The sequence below is a fragment of the Dendrobates tinctorius genome, unplaced genomic scaffold, assembly GCF_039654945.1.
Source record: "Dendrobates tinctorius isolate UK_male_01 unplaced genomic scaffold, ASM3965494v1 ptg000144l, whole genome shotgun sequence".
NCBI lineage: Eukaryota > Metazoa > Chordata > Amphibia > Anura > Dendrobatidae > Dendrobates > Dendrobates tinctorius.
Genome location: NW_027361811.1, coordinates 8,928,471 through 8,948,716, shown reverse-complemented (window position 1 = coordinate 8,948,716; position 20,246 = coordinate 8,928,471). Strand labels below are relative to the sequence as shown.

General features: G+C 42.1%; 1 protein-coding gene across 5 annotated transcripts in view; it reads left to right on the top strand.

Moving 5' to 3' along the window:
* Positions 1-20,246, top strand: part of NTRK2 (neurotrophic receptor tyrosine kinase 2) — a 468,765-nt gene that overhangs the window by 424,518 nt on the left and 24,001 nt on the right. For all 5 annotated transcript variants that reach the window (XM_073546013.1, XM_073546015.1, XM_073546014.1 and 2 more), the window contains 2 exons: positions 833-1,005; positions 7,393-7,627. In XM_073546013.1, coding sequence (XP_073402114.1) covers positions 833-1,005; positions 7,393-7,627 — 408 coding nt within the window. The remainder of the gene's footprint in view (positions 1-832; positions 1,006-7,392; positions 7,628-20,246) is intronic.

Here is a 20,246-nt window from a genome sequence, read left to right as displayed (position 1 = left end):
TGCTGCTGCAGCCAACCAGCAGCTGCAGTTTGGCTGCCACTCATCAATATTACAGCAAAACGGACATCCGCTCTGACAAAGTAGTTCAGGCTTCAGCTGATTGGATGCCACTGTCATGTGACACAATAAGGTCATGTCACCCACCGGGAACAGCAGCTGGAACGGCACTGAAGCAGGAGGTGAGTATAAATTGTTTTTGCTTCCAGTGGGGCAGTGAATTGATTGAGCAGGGGTTGTATACTAGTGAACAACCCCTTTAACAGCCTTCATTTTGGATGATCATGGTAATTAGTACTTTAAGTGTTAGGCCTTTTGGTAATTTTATATCTATGCAGGCGACTGAATGTATTCATCAATCATGAATTATATCTGAAAACATATTGTACCCATCCTTTGGTGATGTTCACACTGCGACAGGATGGCACATATTATCAGAATACGACATCTTGTAACCCATTCAGTGGAGAATATGATATAAATGCAGTGAGTGGGAGTTATGTTTTTTTTACCTATGTGAAATGATCGGCAAAGGCTTCATCTCCTGAGCCCCCCCTTCATATTGGCCTCTCTGACTCCTTCTCTTGCCGTCTTCTGGTTGCCTGGCAACACTAACAGCTTTGTATTCCTCTTACCAATACAGATCCCAGGTCGCTTCTATCATGTTTTTTCCTTATGATGAAGGCTTAGATTCTGCTTTTTCTGCAACACTTGCATAATCTTTAGATGACCATACATATTTTATGGCTTCATGTATATTATTACCATTTATGGACCAGCCAATATTGTCCTAAAACCAATCTTTGTGCTAATAATCAGTATATTTCTCTTATAGACGCTGAAAGATGCAAGTGACAATGCCCGAAAGGACTTTCATCGAGAGGCAGAGTTACTGACAAACCTACAACATGAACACATTGTAAAGTTTTATGGAGTGTGCGTGGAGGGAGACCCGCTCATTATGGTGTTTGAGTACATGAAGCATGGAGACCTGAACAAATTCCTAAGGTAATGATATACATGGAGAGGTTTCTTTTTAGCTAGTTTCTAAAATATATGGAATAATTGGTCTGTGTCTTGTTCTGTCTATTATTTGGCCAAGGAGAGGTCAGCAGAATGATGAATAATCCAGTATTCTGCAAGGGTTGCAGTGGAGTGACTTGAAGCTTTTGGGCCCCAATGGAAAATCTCAAAAACAAGTCCCCTAACTATCACAACTCTTGCCTAGGATAGTAATGATCCTATCGTATGGGTCCAAGGGACCTTTTGAGCCCTCTAGAGTTTCAGAGATCGGGTACAACTGCAACCCTGCTCCCACCATAGTTATGCCATTGTCTTTATACTGCCTGCTGGTACTAATGAGAACAGTGGTATTGCTAAAGGGCAGATATAACATATGTGCAACCAATAATGTCCAGAGCAAAGTCGGAAAGTCTGCTCCACCACATATGCACCATATATACGACAATATATAATATATTTGTGGTAAAAGAAAAGACTCCCGGCCAGTACGATCACAGTATGTGTTCTAGCAGCTCTATAAATCTATTTGCTTAAGGTGTTTTTCACCTATTGAAATGAATGGGGTGGTGAAAAAAGCTGAAAAAACACAGGTACCAGGCCAGGTTTTTTTATGTCAAAACCTGATTCTATAGAATAGGACCTTTTTTTTAAACTCTAAACTTTATCAGCATGCACAAGAGAAAAATCTAGCATGCCAAAACCGCAACGAAACACGCAAGAAAAACCAAGGAAAACATGCTTTTTTTCTGCAGCTTCTCTCCTGTGAAGACATCAGGTTTTGCTGCAGAGAAAAAAACCCTGAAAAATGTCTAGTGTGAACTTAGGCCTGGCTTAAGCCCCCGTCACACATAGTGATCTCGCTAGCAAGATCGCTGCTGAGTCACAAGTTTTGTGACGCAACAGCGATCTCACCAGCGAGATCGCTGTGTGTGACACTAGCCAGCGACCGGCCCCCCTGCCGGTATCGCTGATCGTCCTGAAACGGCCAGGACATTTTTTTTGATCGCTGGTCTCCCGCTGGCCAGCATGCATCGCTGCGTGTGACAGGCGGGAGACCAGCGATCAGCGCGCTGGTAACTAAGGTAAACACAGGGTTTCTAAGCAGCGCGCGGTGCTTAGAAACCCAATGTGTACCTTAGTTACCAGCGCGCTGATGCAGGGAGTTGGTAACCAAGGTACACATCAGGTTTCTAAGTGACGCGCGCTGTTTAGAAACCCGATGTGTACCTTAGTTACCAGCTCCCTGCATCAGCGCACTGGTAACTAATGTACACAGTGACGCGCCCGCTCGGCGTCACTGGTGCTGATCGCTGGTGAAGCTGCCTGTTTGGCAGCTCACCAGCAATCATGTAGCGACTCACCAGCGATCCTGACAAGTTGATATCGCTGTCGGGATCGCTGGTGAGTCGCTATGGGTGACGGGGCCCTTAGCTTTAGATATCTAAGCTGAATATGCAAAATTAAATTACACAACATTGGTATAAAAGCTGCATACCAGTAACCTCATCATGATTACTATATCTGTTCTATTAGAAACCAAAATAACTGAATACTGTCTGATATACACAGTGTGGTCATAGCAGATCAGTGTGCTCAGCAGCTAGGGGCCCAAAATAGTATGTTATACTGTGATACATCGCAAAAATAACCATTAGCAGACACAGCTTTATAAATAACCATAGAAAGTTGAGGGTCACTGGCTATGTCTGATGAAGCCTGACATGATGGATAAAAAAAAAACTAGAAAAAAAAAGTACAGCATGCAAGGTCAATAATGGCGTTCTTGTAAAATGGGCAGAACTATACGCTTTATCCAATTACACCATAGTAAGGAAGGCTAGCTGTATCATTTCACAGCTTTTACATGCTTACTACTGAATTCCGGCATTTAACCTAAATCATTCAGTTTGGACTTTTAAAATGAACCTTCTTTGCCCTCATTATTTTCCAGTTGAAAATATGTTTTGCTTTCTAAACATTCCTCTGAAATGATACGATGAGGCTACATTAAAGAGATCCCATGGCATAGTTAAAATGCAAGAATAAATGAACATATCAACATAGACAAATTTCTCAATGACTAAAAAGTGCAATAATTAGGCCAGAAGTAAACACTGTACTGCCATACTGTCCACATTTGCCTCCTAAGTGCTCGATGCAGATAAATGCTGCTGAAAGGAACGTGCAATGAGAAAAATTATTGACCTCTAGCACCCCTAGAGGTTGTCTAAGGGAACTGTGTTCAAGACCTCAATGAAATAACATCAGCATTTCCTGCAGCATGGCTTCATGTTTCAGACACCAGACCACATGTTGAAGGTCAAGCAATGTCTGAGCACAGAGTTCACTGTAGGGAGAATAATTCGGGGGAGTATAGGAAGCACAGTTAAAATTGTTGTGGCTTTTACATCTGCACTCTGTGGGAGATCTTGATTTTATGACCAAAGGAAGGATGCTGTGATAAAAAAAAATGCAGACTGAACGTTTCAAATAAATTAAACATGATGCTGCATTTATAGATGAATATTTTATTCAAGGCAGTTGCCCCGAACAATATGGTAAATTGTATGTCGATGTAGGTTGTTGCTGGATTTTAATCATTTTTAGAAAATGTACCACCCTACACAAATGTGACTTTCATCTGAAATCTTCCCTTATATGTTTGACCCCTTGTCTCCTGCCTTTGGGCTGAATCAAACTATTTGCTTCCAAACTCTTGAGATCTATGGAAGTAATGTATCAAGAATAGAGATGAACGACTCACATTGTGCAACCTCGGTCCAAGGTCAAGATCAGTGTTCTCTCGCCATGAACAGGATCTACATGAATTTCCTTAGCTTCCGGGTTCCCCGCGTGGCATTTGATTTGCTGGCCTAGTATTACATCCTCTGTGCAGCACATGTGATGTCTCACTAGCCCGAATAATTATAAGAGCTTGTATCCACAGCCACAGGGAGCTGTCCTTGACCTTGGACTGGGTTGCAGAAAGCATTCCCCTCATCTCTAATCAAGACCTTGACATTAGTCTTTTTGGTTTCAATAGGTTCCAAGATTTTATGCAACTTAGTTTTGCAAAAACATGTGCAACTTTTTATGATTTTATGCCACTTTTAGAAAGTTAGTGGGAAAGTAGACATGGTTAGCTACGCATGTATATATCTAGAATATTTAAAAAGCAGCAAAAAAAAGTTAAAATTGAAGTGCAATTTACAGAAATAGCTATAGACAGAAGTATTATATCTAAAGATGCATCAACATTTTTCAAACTTCATGTGACATATTTGTTGTAAACAAAAGCAACACAGCCACAAGCAAAACTGTCTTCTAAAATTCCCCTCATGATAAGTTCTCCCTTGTTCTACACTCATTAAGCCACTCCTTGTGCACACTCTCTAATGGACCCTCTACTATCTACTTTCTTCAGATTTTACAGTGATGAAGGCTTCTAAGGATGTCTATCCATTCCTCAGTGCCTACTTTTCAGAATATTGTGGATGCACCTACCCAGTGGTTGGATCCACCATATCCACTGCTCCACATCACACTGGTCTGCTCACACTGAAATGGCACTCCCCTCACTCACAGTCTCAGCGCCTCAGTCCATGGCCTCTTGGGTGTGGTCTCAATATCTGTCATCTGGGCACTGTCTCACTTAGCTCCTTCAGGATTCCTCTTGCTTCCTCAATGACAATAATCCTTCACTACATAGGTGTTATCACTCTTTCACCCTTCCCTGATAGCTCTATGTGACACTGGGACAAGCCTCTCATTCTCTGGCTCTCGCTCATTATAGAGAAAGCACTTAATTCTTCAAAGAATCTCTTCCTCCACTTCTTATAGACAGGCACTGGTTTATCCATCCTGTACAGCTTGCAGAGGCAACTATTTTGAGAAGGGCTTCACTCTAATGGTGGGGTGGGAAACACTGGAGTCCTGACACATCTAGGTCGCCCTCCCAGGGCTGTGGGGTACTCGGTACCGGGCCAGTCTCTCAGAGGGGAGTGTCACAGCAGCGGTGACCCGGTCCGTGGCCCTGGGCGCCCATGTAAAAGGGGTAGAGTGGTGGAAAAAAGTTTATGAGTGATTCGTGACGCCACCTGTGGTATTCGGCAATGAAGATGTTAAGCCGACGCTGCAGACAGATCCTCTGGGACAGATGGTGTGGTGCAGCAATGATGGTGTAGCCCTCCACAGGCAGGGCTGTAGTCCCAGGGCAGTGTAGATCGGTGTTGGGGAAGAGGGTGCAGTGTCTGGCACAGAGATGTAGCAGTGCTGGAGAAGTTGCAGAAGAAGGCAAGGACACAGCGGAATGAAGTTTCTTTACCTTTACTTTGTAAGTGCGGTCCAGGGTCCAGATTACAGATGACACAGGAGCTGATTAGCCTGGAAGCAACTCAGGAATCTCTCTATGCAGACAGGTTGTGTAGTCTCCTTCCTAGCGCTTACATGAGGTACATGCAGTACTGTGTTACACTGACGTTCCTCCTTCTTCTTCCCTTTTGGATCTACCTCTTATGGCAGACAGCTGTAGCCTTCTATCTCCTTTGACTCACACGTCGCTGTTGTGCCTCCGAGTCTTAGAAGGGAATAGAGCATTTACAGCTTCCTATTCCTCTGGTTTCTGTTGCAGGACCGTCAGTATCCATACATCCTTGGAGACCAGGCTCCAGATCATGCGCTCCAGCTGGGAACAAGCTCTCAACTCTGCTCAGTCCCCCAGCTTCTCTCTCCACGTCTACACACTTCGCCCTCCTCACAGAACTGACTAATTTCCCTTCCTGGCCCTCAGAGAGCACTCCTCCCCCAATTCTGGTTCAGAGCTCCCTCTGCTGGCCCGGAGTGGGAACTGTGTTGCATGTTATGGCTAACTGCTAGAGAGACCATTCACTGCTTCCAAGCCTGACATCACCCTCCCTGGAGGAAGGCTATGCCACTGTGGCGACCATACTCCTGGGGGCGCCAAACATCTTTCTTACAGTCAGCACCTAACCTATTTGACTTGTTGAAAACTGACCTTGGTCATCTGTTGAATGATGAGACATGAGCACAAATTTCATCCTCTATCTATATAGGCTTGCTTGACACTTAAAATTCTTGAGACAAACTATAATGTTCCTATGTGGCGGTATATAAATCCATCTAGCGTGGCAAAGACAGTTCCCAAACATCCCTCCACTGGCTTTAGAGGTTGCCATCCCTTAGGAGACGTGCTTCATGTAGGGTGGCTCTGCCCCAAATTTTGTATATACAGTATATATTTATTTCTTTGCAGGTCTTAATCAGATTTTTCTATTTTCCTATGTCATTTTGAGTCCAACACAGATTGAGACTGTGTGATTATATTTAAAAAAGTATCTTTCACGAGTTATTATATATTCAAGCTAAGATACCCACCATTAAACTAAAGTTTGTCACATGTTCACAACCTGTTTAGCTTTGATTATGCGATGTTCTTTATGTACCCCCTAAATTTTTACTGCATTCTAATAACCTGTTTCTGTAGTTTGCAAACAGTATTTGTACGAATGAAAGGCCTGAGAAATAATGCAATAGGCTCATTCCTTCTGCGACAACCCATCAGCACCCATTGCAGGAAGTCAATGGGATGACGTCTCTAATGGATTTACTTGACTCAACTTCTAATGTGCCAGATGAGTAATACAGCCAGCACCCACAGTAACGTATCAGGAAGGGATTATTATATCTTTAGAGCAACAGGTCCTACGGATTAATAGGATTGCATTCTGGCTGCACATAATTATCACTATGGAACACTTCATAGCGAATTACATACATCAATTCAGTTTTAAAGCCATACACAAAATGCTCCTAGGCTCCTCCCAGTGGTGTCTTGTGGCTGCCAAAAAATATCTTTTGAGCTTTTTTTTCATGGGTATAGAACAGAATCATTAAGAACTATGAGAAAGAAGTTTATTATGAAGCTACCACCCATGTACTATGTCAGATTACCCATTTCTCCATTCCTGATAGCGTACAATGTAGGGCCATCATCTATTGGGCATTTATGGTACATCCTGTGGATATTCCCAAAAAAGTATAGGATAGGACAACTCCTTTGATGCTTATTGGTTCACATTTCTTTAAATATGTCAAATATTTTTCATATCTATCATATCCCCATTATCCTGTAGACTAAAAGCCCACAAGGGCAGGGGCCTCTTCTTTCTGTACTAGTCTGTCATTGTTAGTTTGTTCACCATGTTTTATATTTGTATTTCGCATGTAACCCCTTCTCATGTACTGCACCATGGAATCAATGGTGCTCTAAAAATAAATACATTTATAAGGCTGTACAGGAACAAATCCAGATCAAGACACTATCTCATGAAATCCTCTTTTCTTGCCTCTTAGGGCTCATGGACCGGATGCTGTTCTTATGGCAGAAGGAAACCGTCCTGCGGAGCTCACTCAATCCCAGATGCTTCATATAGCTCAGCAGATTGCAGCAGGTATGGTGTACCTGGCCTCTCAGCACTTTGTCCACCGAGACCTGGCCACAAGGAACTGTCTGGTGGGAGAAAACCTCTTAGTGAAGATTGGAGACTTTGGAATGTCTAGAGATGTCTATAGCACTGATTACTACAGGGTAAGATGATTGTGGCTGTCATTTCAATAATAATGAGATTAAGTAACATTTTTCACGTCCACATTAATTACTTCATAGGGATGATTGTAATGAGATACATGTAAGAAAAGGGATATGGATGAGATCATAACATACTTTGTCTGAGAACGGGCAACTTTTGGATAACCTTATTGCATCATATTTAACAGTCTCACAAAGCTGTAGCACAAAACAATAGGCATCACGCTAAAATAAAAAATTTACCAAAACTGAAATTGAATTTCCAGATACTATACAGTATGGCTATAGCTTAAAGTAATTAAAGTGGTTGTCTGAGATATGAAAAAGATTGCTGCTCACTTCAAGAAACAGCACCACGCTTGTCCTTAGTTGTGTCAGATATCCCCATTCTGTTCCATAGAGCTGCAATATCACAGTCTACCAGTAGGAAAAAGTGGAGCTATTCTTGGAAGAAAGCAGCCATGTTTTTCTATTCTGGATAACCACTTTAAAACATCCCATTGACTGGTTTGGCTTCACGCACATTTTGGTATAATGGATCTGTGGTATATAAAAAGTATTACATAGCCAATAGAGACCTATGGGCTCATACTTAAGTACCTGTGACTTATCAAAAATAAAACAATTGTGCTATGTTTGACTATATGCTTCGTTATGGCAGTATTCACCCCTAAAAGCATTGTTTTTACAGGGAAATAAGACATTCCCCAGAGGCACCACAAGACTAACGTTACATAATACAGTTGAAGTGTAGCTACGATAAAAATGACAGACCTTTCCATTCTTTGTAGGTGGAAAAACGTGCAAAATCAGCAGTGTGTCTAATATTAATTTTACCCACTGTATACAATTATATACACTCACCCACCAGACTGACATCTCTTACCTCCCTCTCAGGCAGGTGTCCCCACTAGTCTCATGATAGTCTCATGACATGAAGAATATCATAAGACCACTGCAATCAACCAGCGCTGCAGCCATCACATTCTTGTTCGAACACTGTTCAGCAGTTAGATGGCAGCCCATTAACTTTTTATTGTAGCACTTCACAAATAGTAAAACACTCCATGGGGAGTAAAGTTTATTTGGCACAATGAAAGTTTGTGCTACATCTGAATGTTACCTCATCTACCTCCAAATAGGAAATACCCTTCCAATGTTTACATCTAGTAATACAATATTCTTTACTACTTATAAATTATAAAAAGCAGACAATCCCTACCATGAATGGACAGACCTTTGATGCAACCAACAACGCTGCACAGGGACCCAAGAGATAAAGGGCCCAGTTCCACCACCAAAGCAGGTGGAATTGTGCATTATGATTAGCTATTGGACTGCAAAGGGTCCATGTATGGTTCTTGCAGAGGGGCCTCTTCTGTCTGTGTCCTTCCCTGATCCCTAAACGTCTATGCATATAGTGAAAGAGCAAGCTCTAGTCAGAGATATATATATTACAGCGGGTGAAATGGTTTTTTTTCTTTGCCTATGTGGATTGGATGGGTTGTTAAAGACATCTGCTCATAATTTCATGTCAGTAGCGTGAGTCAGGATAGTCAAGGAGTCCAAGATCAGAAGACAGGAGGGTACATCATAAGCAGAAGAAAGAGGCAAAAGCGTAGTCAGGTAACATTCCAAGGTCAGAATGCCAGAAAGATGGTGAATCAGAGCAGTAGGGGTTAAACAGACAGATGGTCAGAACGAGGTTCAAGGTAAGGCAATGAAAGTGCAACATACAGAATGCAAGATACAGGGAGAACAAACGACACTTAGCTGAATGTACATCTAGTGTAGGTCTGGGAGAAACACCTCAGCTAAGTAGCCTGGCAGTCACCTGGGATAATGAAAACTTGGAGATAGTTAGCGCCTCCCAGTCAAAGATTGGACAGCCGAGCTGTCAATCAACACACTGACAGCGCAGCACGCCCCTGCACTGGACTGGATGACTGAGCTATCAATCAAAGCGCCAACAGCTTCAGCACGCCCCTATACCAGATAGAATGGCTGAGCTGTCAGTTGAACTGTGTCCCAGACATACTGAGGGTTAGAACTATGACAAGTAGCATCTTTAGAAATACAGTCATGTCTGAAAGCGTTGGCACTCTTGAAATTGTTCCAGAAAATGAAGTATTTCTCACAGAAAATTATTGAAATTACACATGTTTTGTAATACACATGTTTATTTCCTTTGTGTGTATTGGAACAACACAAAAAAATCAGAGATAAAAAAAGACAAATTGGACAAAATTTCACACAAAACCTCCAAAAATGGCCTGGACAAAATTGTTGGCACTCCTCTCAGCTTAATATTTGGTTGCACACCCTTTGGAATAAATAATTGCAATCAATCACTTCCGATAACCATCAACAAGCTTCTTACACCTCTCAACTGGAATTTTGGACCACTCATCTTTTGTAAACTGCTCCAGGTCTCTCATGGTTGAAGGGTGCCTACTCCCAACAAGAATTTTAAGATCTCTCCAAAGGTGTTCAATGGAATTTGGACCAGGACTCATTGCTGGTCATATGAGAACTCTCTTCCGCTTTGTTTTCATCCATTTCTGTTTCTTGAAGTATGTTTGGGGTCATTGTACTGCTGGAAGCCCTTTGATCTAGGATGCAAGCCCAACTTTCTAGCACAGGGCACTACATTGAGACCCAAAATCCTTTGTAATCTTCAGATTTCTTAACACCTTGTGCATCCAGTGCCAGAGGCAGCAAAACAATCCCAAAACATCTTTGAAATGCTACCATATTTGACTATAGGTACTGTGTTCTTTGTAGACCTCAGTAAACAGAAGAATGATGTACTTTATCAAAAAGCTATAACTTGGTCTCATCCGTCCAAAAGATGCTCTCCCAGTAGGATTTTGGCTTAGTCATGTACAGTTTGGCATACTGCAGTCTAGCTTTTTTATGTCTCTGTGTCAGCAGTGGGCTCCTCCTGGATCTCCTGCCATAGCATTTCATTTCATTCAAATAGTTTGCTCTGACACTGATGCACCCTGAGCCTGTATGACAGCTTAATCTCTGGAGACGGACTTGTAACCTTGAGATCGTTGATATTTTTCATAAATTTTGGTTCTTAACTCCTCGGACAGTTCTCTTCTTTTTTTGTGTTCCATGGTTAGTGTGGCACAAACAGACATGTGTAGTTGCAATAATTTTCTTGGGGAAATACTTCAATTTCCGGAACAATTTAAAGGGTGCCAACACTTTTGGCCATGACTGTAGATGTATTCTTGAGGAATAAGAAGCAGTGTAGTGTCATGAATATAAGTATGTATACATATATTCCTATGAAATAAGAAGCAGTTTTATATACAGATGATTCTTTGTAGCCATTAATAATATGATCATTCGATCACTGGCTCGCTCTTGTCATCTGCACCTCAAAAACATTTCTAGAATTCGACCTTTTCTTACTTTTGACTCTGCAAAAACTCTTACTGTTTCTCTTATTCATTCTCGTCTCGACTATTGTAACTCTCTTCTAATCGGTCTCCCTCTTACAAAACTCTCCCCTCTCCAATCTGTCTTGAATGCTGCAGCCAGGATCATATTCCTCACCAATCGTTACACCGATGCCTCTACCTTGTGCCAGTCATTACACTGGCTACCCATCCACTCCAGAATTCAGTATAAACTTATTACCCTCACCCACAAAGCCCTCCATGGCTCAGCACCACCCTACATCTCCTCCCTTGTTTCAGTATACCACCCTACCCGCGCCCTCCGTTCTGCTGATGACCTGAGGTTAGTATCCTCAATAGTCAGAACCTCCCACTCCCGTCTCCAAGACTTTACACGTGCCGTGCCAATTCTTTGGAATGCACTTCCCAGGTCAATACGATTAGTCCCCAATCCCCACAATTTTAAGCGTGTCCTGAAAACGCATTTATTCAGACTGGCCTATCGCCTCAACACATTAACCTAACCTATCCCTGTGTGGCAGAGCCAAAAATTTTACCATAACCAGGTTCCCAGCATCATGTTCCCACATGCTTTATGCATCCATTAGCCCTCTGTGTCTGTACTGTTACACACTTAACATTATGGCTGGTCCATACAATCAGGGCAATTGTTACCACCCACCTTTCGTGTCTACCTCTTTCCTCATAGACCGTAAGCTTGCGAGCAGGGCCCTCACTCCTCTTGGTATTTGTTATAATCTACTGTATGTGATTATTGTTATGCTGTAATGTCTATTGTCTGTACAAATCCCCTCCGAAATGTAAAGTGCTGCGGAATATGTCGGCGCTATAAAAATAAAATTTATTATTATTATTATTATTATTATTATTATGATGTATGGTACTTGTAAGTGCCAAGTAAGGGGTTGTCGAGGCTTGGGTTTCAAGTCTGCCATCACTCCATTTGATTACATACTTGTGAATCATCACAGCACTCACAGTGCGGGATGTTAGGATTCTTCTGTGTCGGCACCAGGATTCGACTGTCATGTGATCACTAGTATGATATTTGCATAGTTCAGGTCACATTCTAATTAGACATGTTCGGCCTCATTCAATTCACTTGTATTGAATGAGTCCGCACATGCCTTATTGGCACATGACCGCATACTGGCAGTCATGTGCCTGCCTGTTCTCGGAACAGCAGGATCCTGACAGTATGCATTGTGCGCACTGTAAGGATTCACAAGTCTGCAGTCACATAGAGTGACTGCGGGCCGTGACATAGAGTGACAATAAGCTGTGTTCAGATGAGCATATTAAAAATCATCCAATTTTCATCTAGAAAATATGGATGATTTTCATTTGAATTGCCATGCACATTCTGTCTGTGTGCCATTGGCATGTCTGTTTTTTTATATCCATGCAGCATCCTTTTCTATATATCAACATTTAAAAGATTTACAATGCAATGTATGCAAAAAAATTGGATGCAAAACAGATGATCCTTATGGGATTCAATATTTTTACAACAACTATAGAATAGGCGACTCTCATCTGAAATATCACAGACTAGTGCATCCTTTGATTTTTTCGCACTAGATAATTGATCTAGTTAAAAATCTGTTATCTGAAGAGCTCTATTGAATGACATTTGTGCATGTGCCATGCGATTTTGACACGGACAGCACACGTCTGTATGGTATGCTGGCCTGAATGAGCGCTTACATGTAGGGATTAATGGCTCCTCAGCATTTCTACTCAGAGTTCATATTCAAGTTCCCTAGGTTACAAATCCATAGCACAAATGAGCAAGAGACATGCCGGCGACATTTATCAGAGTGCAGAAATCAGGATTTTCATTTTCCCATCTGTTGCAGAGATCTTAGAATATTATCTACACATGTCCTACCCGTATGTGCCATGGTGTTGCTCTGACCACCTACGATAATTTATACATTATATCGGCTTTACCAAACTTACAATGTCTCCAAGGCGAAATGAATACAACAGTGTTTTAGTATGTCAGTGCACATGATCTTTGCTGCAGAATGCTTTAGGATCTATTTCACATAGTTTTTTAATTCATTTTTTTTGTATGATAAAAAAATAATTCAGCAGGATCTCAGGTAGGAAGGATCAGGCCTTTGTGTTCCATCTAGAAAATGTACAGACCGAGAAATTCAGTTAAATTCCTTGCCTCTGATGTATTAACCCATGAATTGAGCACATATTTGAGGATGATCATGTCTGTTGTACTACTGAGCGGTTGCCTAGTAGCCAATTAATTCAGATCTCAAGCACTTCATCTGCGAATAACGCAAGTGATACTATTCAGAAGTTGCTAGGAAACCGTCCTCTGCAGGACAAAAGGAACGGGTTAATGGAAGTAAGCTACAAACCGTAGTGTGTGCATTCTATTTCATTTCAATTATCCTATATTTATAGATATTTCTTTTAAAGCATGTTGTTATGATGTGCTATGGGTATAATTCGAGGAGTGACTTGAAGCTTCAGGGTATGCACAATCAGTAGAAGACATCCTACTTACCGTTAACTTCTTCTGGAGCAGAGAGGCTTTAGGGCTACCTGCTACATGGTCACTTCTTATAGCCACGCTGCTGGATACGTTGTTTATTAGACTTATGTTACATCATACGGACAAAAGATTTGGGACTCCTTCATATTACACCGTTAGGAGCTTGTATGACATGCCATTCTAAATTCTAAATCCATAGGCATCAACATGGAGTCACCCTAACACCACCACCTCTTGCTGTTAAAAAAAAGCTTCCACTCTTCTGGGAAGACTTTCCATAAGATTTTGGAGGTTGTCTGTGGGAATTTTTTTCTATTCATCCAGAAGATCATTTGTGAGGTCCGACACCGATGTTGGATGATAGGGCCTGACTATCAATATAAATTCTAGTTCATCCCATTGTTTATGTGGTTGAGGTAAGGAGTCAAACTCACAGAACCATGCCTTCACAAACCTTAATGAACCATAGCTATGGTCCATGTCACATATTTTATATATTGGGGCACCGTCATGCTGCAACAGAAAAGAGTCTTCCTTAAATTTTTCCCACAAATTTGGGAGCAGACAATTGTCCAAAATGTCTTGGTATACTGAAGCATTAAGATTTGCCTTCACTGGAACTAAGAGTCCTAGGCAAAGTCCTGAAAAACAACCCTATGGCACTGTCCCTCCTCCACAAATCTTTACAGCTGGCACAATGTAGTCAGGTAGGTAACTTTCTTCTGCCATTCACCAAACCCTTATTCATTCATCAGATTACCAGATAGAGAATCATGATTTGTCATTCTACAGAACTCATCTTCAAAGCTTCATAATTTAGCCTGCTTTCCCCCACTCCATGAGAAGCTTAGCATTGTGCTTGGTGATATAAGGCTTGCATGCAGCTGTTTGACCATGGAAATCCATGCTATAGAACTCCTGGCACAAATTTTGTACTGATGTTAATGCCATCTGCAGTTATTGAGTCAGCAGGATGTTGGTGGCTTTTTCGCATTATGCCCCTCAGCACTTGGTGACCCCGCTCTTTACGTTGATTACCACTTTGTGGCTGAGCTGCTGTGGTTCTTAACAACTTTCACTTTTCAATAAAAGCACTGATAAATGATTGTGAAATATTAGGAGGGAATACATTTTACAATCTGATTTGTTATGGCCCATTCTTTCTTAAATTTCTGTAGAGGCACACTGCATAGCAAGGGGCTAGTTTGCATTTTATTTTTATTTTCATACATCCACAGGAGCTAAGTAGTTGTGAAAAATTATTTATATAGGTATACTGTAATAAAGCCCCAGAAGAGATTGGACCAAGGATCTTCTGCACCCTAGTCTAATCATGTTACATGGTAACATGACTGCGACATACTGTTGTGTCACGGAGTTCAAAGAGGTTAAAGATCCTTGAAACATGATTTAGGATAGTACACATGAAAATAAGTAATATATTGCAATATATGTTATAAGAGAAATCTGCTTCTTTTCCCTGGATGGATCTATCACGTTCTTACAATGTGCACTGACAGTGCGCTCTCTTGCATACTCATGACTTCTCATGAGATCCGGCGAGGGAGTGCAATGTCACTTTACACTGAGAACAGTGAACAGAGACAAGATCGTAAGGAGCATATGTCGGAATGTTGACCAACTCATGCTCAGTAAAAGCAGGGACTAGCCCAGCTCCTGAAATGGACCTCGCTGATGATGTTTCGCTTCAGGGTGGGGACAGAATCTGCGATAGTGACCGTAGCCTCTGTTCTCTGTTGACGGCTCTTTTGAGTATCCCAACATGCACTGGGGGGTTCTCAAATTAAGAGTTATTAAATGGGGAATAAGGGAATAAGTATAAAAAAATAAAGCAGTTAGACAGCGTAGCGAGAGAATGATAGAGAATTTTTAACTAAAGTATATTAGAATAGTGATTAGATTATGACATTAAATATATAGGCATTTAGGATTAAAATAAATGTTCGTTTTGGACCATCCCCTTTAACCAAGAAAAATAGATCTGGCACCCAACTGTAATAATGTACATTAAATTGCTCATTTAATAATTGAATAGGTGAAGTGGTGCTTAAGTTGCAGAGTTACCTTAGTGAGGGTTACTTACCATTAATACTAATATATTATTAAAGTAGGAGGTTAATCTGTTGTTGGCAGTCACCTGCTCATAGCATTAACTGTAATGCAGCAATATCCTCAGCCTGTTAGTTAACATAATAATGTCCAGATAATGCTTCTTCCTGCTTCTCGCTTGAATTTTAGATTAACCCCTTGTTTGCCATCAGTCTCAGACAAAGAGTTAAGCTGCAAGCTTAGGAGCTGTGGAGCAAGCGCTTGTGGATTGTATGGGTCCTGTGCATTCCCGCGCTCAGTTTCCATGGCAGCCGACCTGCTCTGCTTGAAATAGGCAATTCAGAACAAGGAAGGTAGAGATGGGAAGAAGTCATTAGTTTGGCAATTAGTATGCAGCGCCATTACTACAGTTTGCTTTCATGCCACATGTGTATTATTTTTACATATTTCAACAGGTAAAGGTTATTTCTAAGAGCTGTATGCAGGCATCAGTGCCTATTGGGAGTGGTGGTGTGATGAGGATGAAGAGAGTTATTGCAGTCACATAATAAACCTACAGAATAATCAATGTAGGCAGTCTAACTGGCCTCTGATGTCAATGCGACTGCAGAAAAATGTCTCCTGCACCATTATGGCAGATTGATACAGTACATTTAGGCTAGGTTCACATTACGTTAAGCAACCCGTTCAACACATAGCGTTTTCGGGCTGTGTTAACGGTATAGCATAACGCGATCGCGTTATGCTATACCCGCTAGCTCAGATGAATCATCTGTGCTAGCACAGATGATTCATCAGCGCTAGCGGTGACGGAGCCTCAGATGCTGCAGCCCGAGTCCAAGGCTCCATCAGTGAATGGCGGCACATCACGAACGCGTGCCGCTTTACGACATGCGTCGCGATGCCCCCGACAATGGGGCTGAATGGCAGCGTTAACGGACTGCTTTACACCGCGTTATACCGCGGTGTAACACAGTCCATCTAACTGACTGCCTAAACGGAGTGTGACCCCAGCCTTACACTATGTGTGGCTAAAGGTATTATAAATAAAGGGGTAGAACTAGACAATTAGCACCTTTAGGTTACATTCACACATCTGTGCGACATGTCCGCTTGATATAACGTTTCATCAATCTATGCACATTTCGGAGAAATACATAGCGATTCTTGACACTCAGAGCAGGTCCTATTCTGTGTTTCCACGCTAGCCTCGGCCATACAAGTTTATGGCGATCTGGTGAACACAGATGCAAATTGGAAGGCTTTTGATTTGCTTCAGTTTTGCATCCACTTCTCACCAATCTGTTGCCCATGTGACCTTCCAGGGGTCTTTTTTATTGGATTAGGGACAAAGTCACTCCTTCATTGAAAAAAATATGGATGAGAAAATAACGTATGCCACTTGGATGCAAAACAGGGGACAAAGTGAGAGACAAACGTTCTCTTTCTGACGGATTGTCAATTTTTATATCTGTGTCATCCATATTGCCTCGATTTTGCTCCCATTTTTTTTCTCAACCGCTTTCAAAAACTGAAGGCCTTAAATTGTCTGGACTCTTACTTAAACTGACTACATATACTCATACTTGTGAATTTTGTATTCATGTGAAACGGACCATTTCTCATCCATGTGGGATCCGTTTTGCCACCGAATTGCATCCATGTTGCATCTGTTTTTTTTGCAATTCTTTTTTCTTTAAATTGAAGAAGGTAGGCTGTCTGAAGTTTCTTTATCCATTGATTCTTAACAATGTGTCAATTTAAAACAGATAAAACATAGATGGAACTGCAAGTACAAAGTAAGTATTCCTTGTTTCATACATTTTATACTGACGCCCCTAGACTCTAATGGCCGAGTCAAATCTGCAAAAAGGATAAGAATAGTTCATACTCTGAGTCTTAAGGTACCATCACACTTAGCGATGCACCAGCGATCCCGACAACGATATGACCCGATCAGGATCGCTGGTGCATCACGAAGTGGTCGCTATTGAGCTGCCAAACAGGCAGATCTCACCAGTGACATAGCAGCGGTCGGCGGTCGCTACTTACCTGTCAGACGAGGCGATGAAGACGTCCTCCTGCCCGCGTCCACGCGTCGCTCGTCTCCACAGCAGGAAGCCCAGCAGGAATCTGACGACGAGAAACGGCCCAGGACGTTCTCGTGCGATCAGCGATAACCAGCGGGGGAGCCGGTCGGAGGTAAGCATCAGACATAGCGATATAGCTAGCGATATTGCTGCTGCGTCACAAAACCAGTGACGTTATAGCGATATTGCTGGCGATATCACTTAGTGTGATGGGGCCTTTACGGATCAGACACACAGATCCGTTTTTCAATACAAATGTGTAAGGATCAATGAAATGCTATTGGTCCCTGTGCTGTATGAGAAAAAACAGACAGCAGATATGTAAAACAAATGTGTGAACGTAGCCTAAATCTTATCACTTGGAAACCTTTGGCTCTCCTCAGGCATCATGGCCCCAGTGCTGCTGTTACCTCTGCAATATACACTCACTGGCCACTTTATTAGGTACACCTGTCCAACTGTGTGTTAAGACTTAATTTCTAATCAGCCAATCACATGGCGGCAACTCAGTGCATTTAGGCATGTAGACATGGTCAAGACAATCTCCTGCAGTTCAAACCGAGCATCAGTATGGGGAAGAAAGGTGATTTGAGTGCCTTTGAACGTGGCATGATTGTTGGTGCCAGAAGGGCTGGTCTGAGAATTTCAGAAACTGCTGATCTACTGGGATTTTCACGCACAACCATCTCTAGGGTTTACAGAGAATGGTCCGAAAAAGAAAAAAAATCCAGTGAGCGGCAGTTCTGTGGCCGGAAATGCCATGTTGATGCCAGAGGTCAGAGGAGAATGGGCAGACTGGTTCGAGCTGATAGAAAGGCAACAGTGACTCAAATTGCCACCCGTTACAACCAAGGTAGGCAGAAGAGCATCTCTGAACGCACAGTGCGTCGAACTTTGAGGCAGATGGGCTACAGCAGCAGAAGACCACACTGGGTACCACTCCTCTCAGCTAAGAACAGGAAACTGAGGCTAAAATTTGCACAAGCTCATCGAAATTGGACAGTAGAAGATTGGAAAAACGTTGCCTGGTCTGATGAGTCTCGATTTCTGCTGCGACATTCGGATGGTAGGGTCAGAATTTGGCGTAAACAACATGAAAGCATGGATCCATCCTGCCTTGTATCAACGGTTCAGGCTGGTGGTGGTGGTGTCATGGTGTGGGGAATTTTTTCTGGGCACTCTTTGGGCCCCTTGGTACCAATTGAGCATCGTTGCAACGCCACAGCCTACCTGAGTATTGTTGCTGACCATGTCCATCCCTTTATGACCACAATGTACCCAACATCTGATGGCTACTTTCAGCAGGATAATGCGCCATGTCATAAAGCTCGAATCATCTCAGATTGGTTTCTTGAACATGACAATGAGTTTACTGTACTCAAATGGCCTCCTCAGTCACCAGATCTCAATCCAATAGAGCATCTTTGGGATGTGGTGGAACGGGAGATTCGCATCAGGGATGTGCAGCTGACAAATCTGCGCCAACTGTGTGATGCCATCATGTCAATATGGTCCAAAATCTCTGAGGAATGCTTCCAGCACCTTGTTGAATCTCTGCCACGAAGAATTGAGGCAGTTCTGAAGGCAAAAGGGGGTCCAACCCCTTACTAGCATGGTGTACCTAATAAAGTGGCCAGTGAGTGTATATGATAAACCTGACAAAGGTCATTTAATGCAACAATCTAAGAGGATTTTCCTTGTCAGCTAATTGTGCATTTAGCCAACATAGAGCAGCCCCACTGGTATTAATAACATCATCTTTTGGACTATTACAATCTTGGGACATGTGATGCTTTTATGAACTTCCTCTGCATAAATAAATAATTGAGGGGTTATATGTGATGGTGGTGCCCTGTCCTCACTATGAATAAATACTACCTCTGCATGAACCTATTATTATGTCAAGTCTGCGCTACCACTATAGTAAACACTGTGGATCAGATCAAACCCCTAATCCCTTCATTGTCAAATTCACTCCTCAACTTAAAAATCACAACACCAGGAAGGAAAGTTTGTGGAATTGTATAAATCACAGGATCAATAGACATATTGATCATAATATGCTAATTATTAAAAAAAAATGGAAATAACATTTTCAAAATATCTCGATTTATTCAAAATTGAGTATGAGCTTCAAGCGCAGAAATCTCCACACTTATACATATTGGCAGGCTATCTGTCACACTCAGACAAAGGCAAGTCCAGCACACAAATACGATAGGATGGAAAATGGAGAGGAAGGTCCTAACAGTAGGGAGCAAGGGATGAGACACCTCCTGACACAAACCTGTGCCTGTCCCTTACCTCCCCTAACACCCTATGCGGGTCCTTCTCCCCGCTGCCATGACGTGCCTAGACCCTGATTGTCACATCAGTATACACTGGCTAGTGCACTGCCCAGCAAGGACGCTAGCATCACCACTGCACATGGTAAAAACACAGGGGAAAAGACAAACATTGGACAGACAAAGATAAGAGAATAAATACTCAGCTACTGGCTCTGCTGC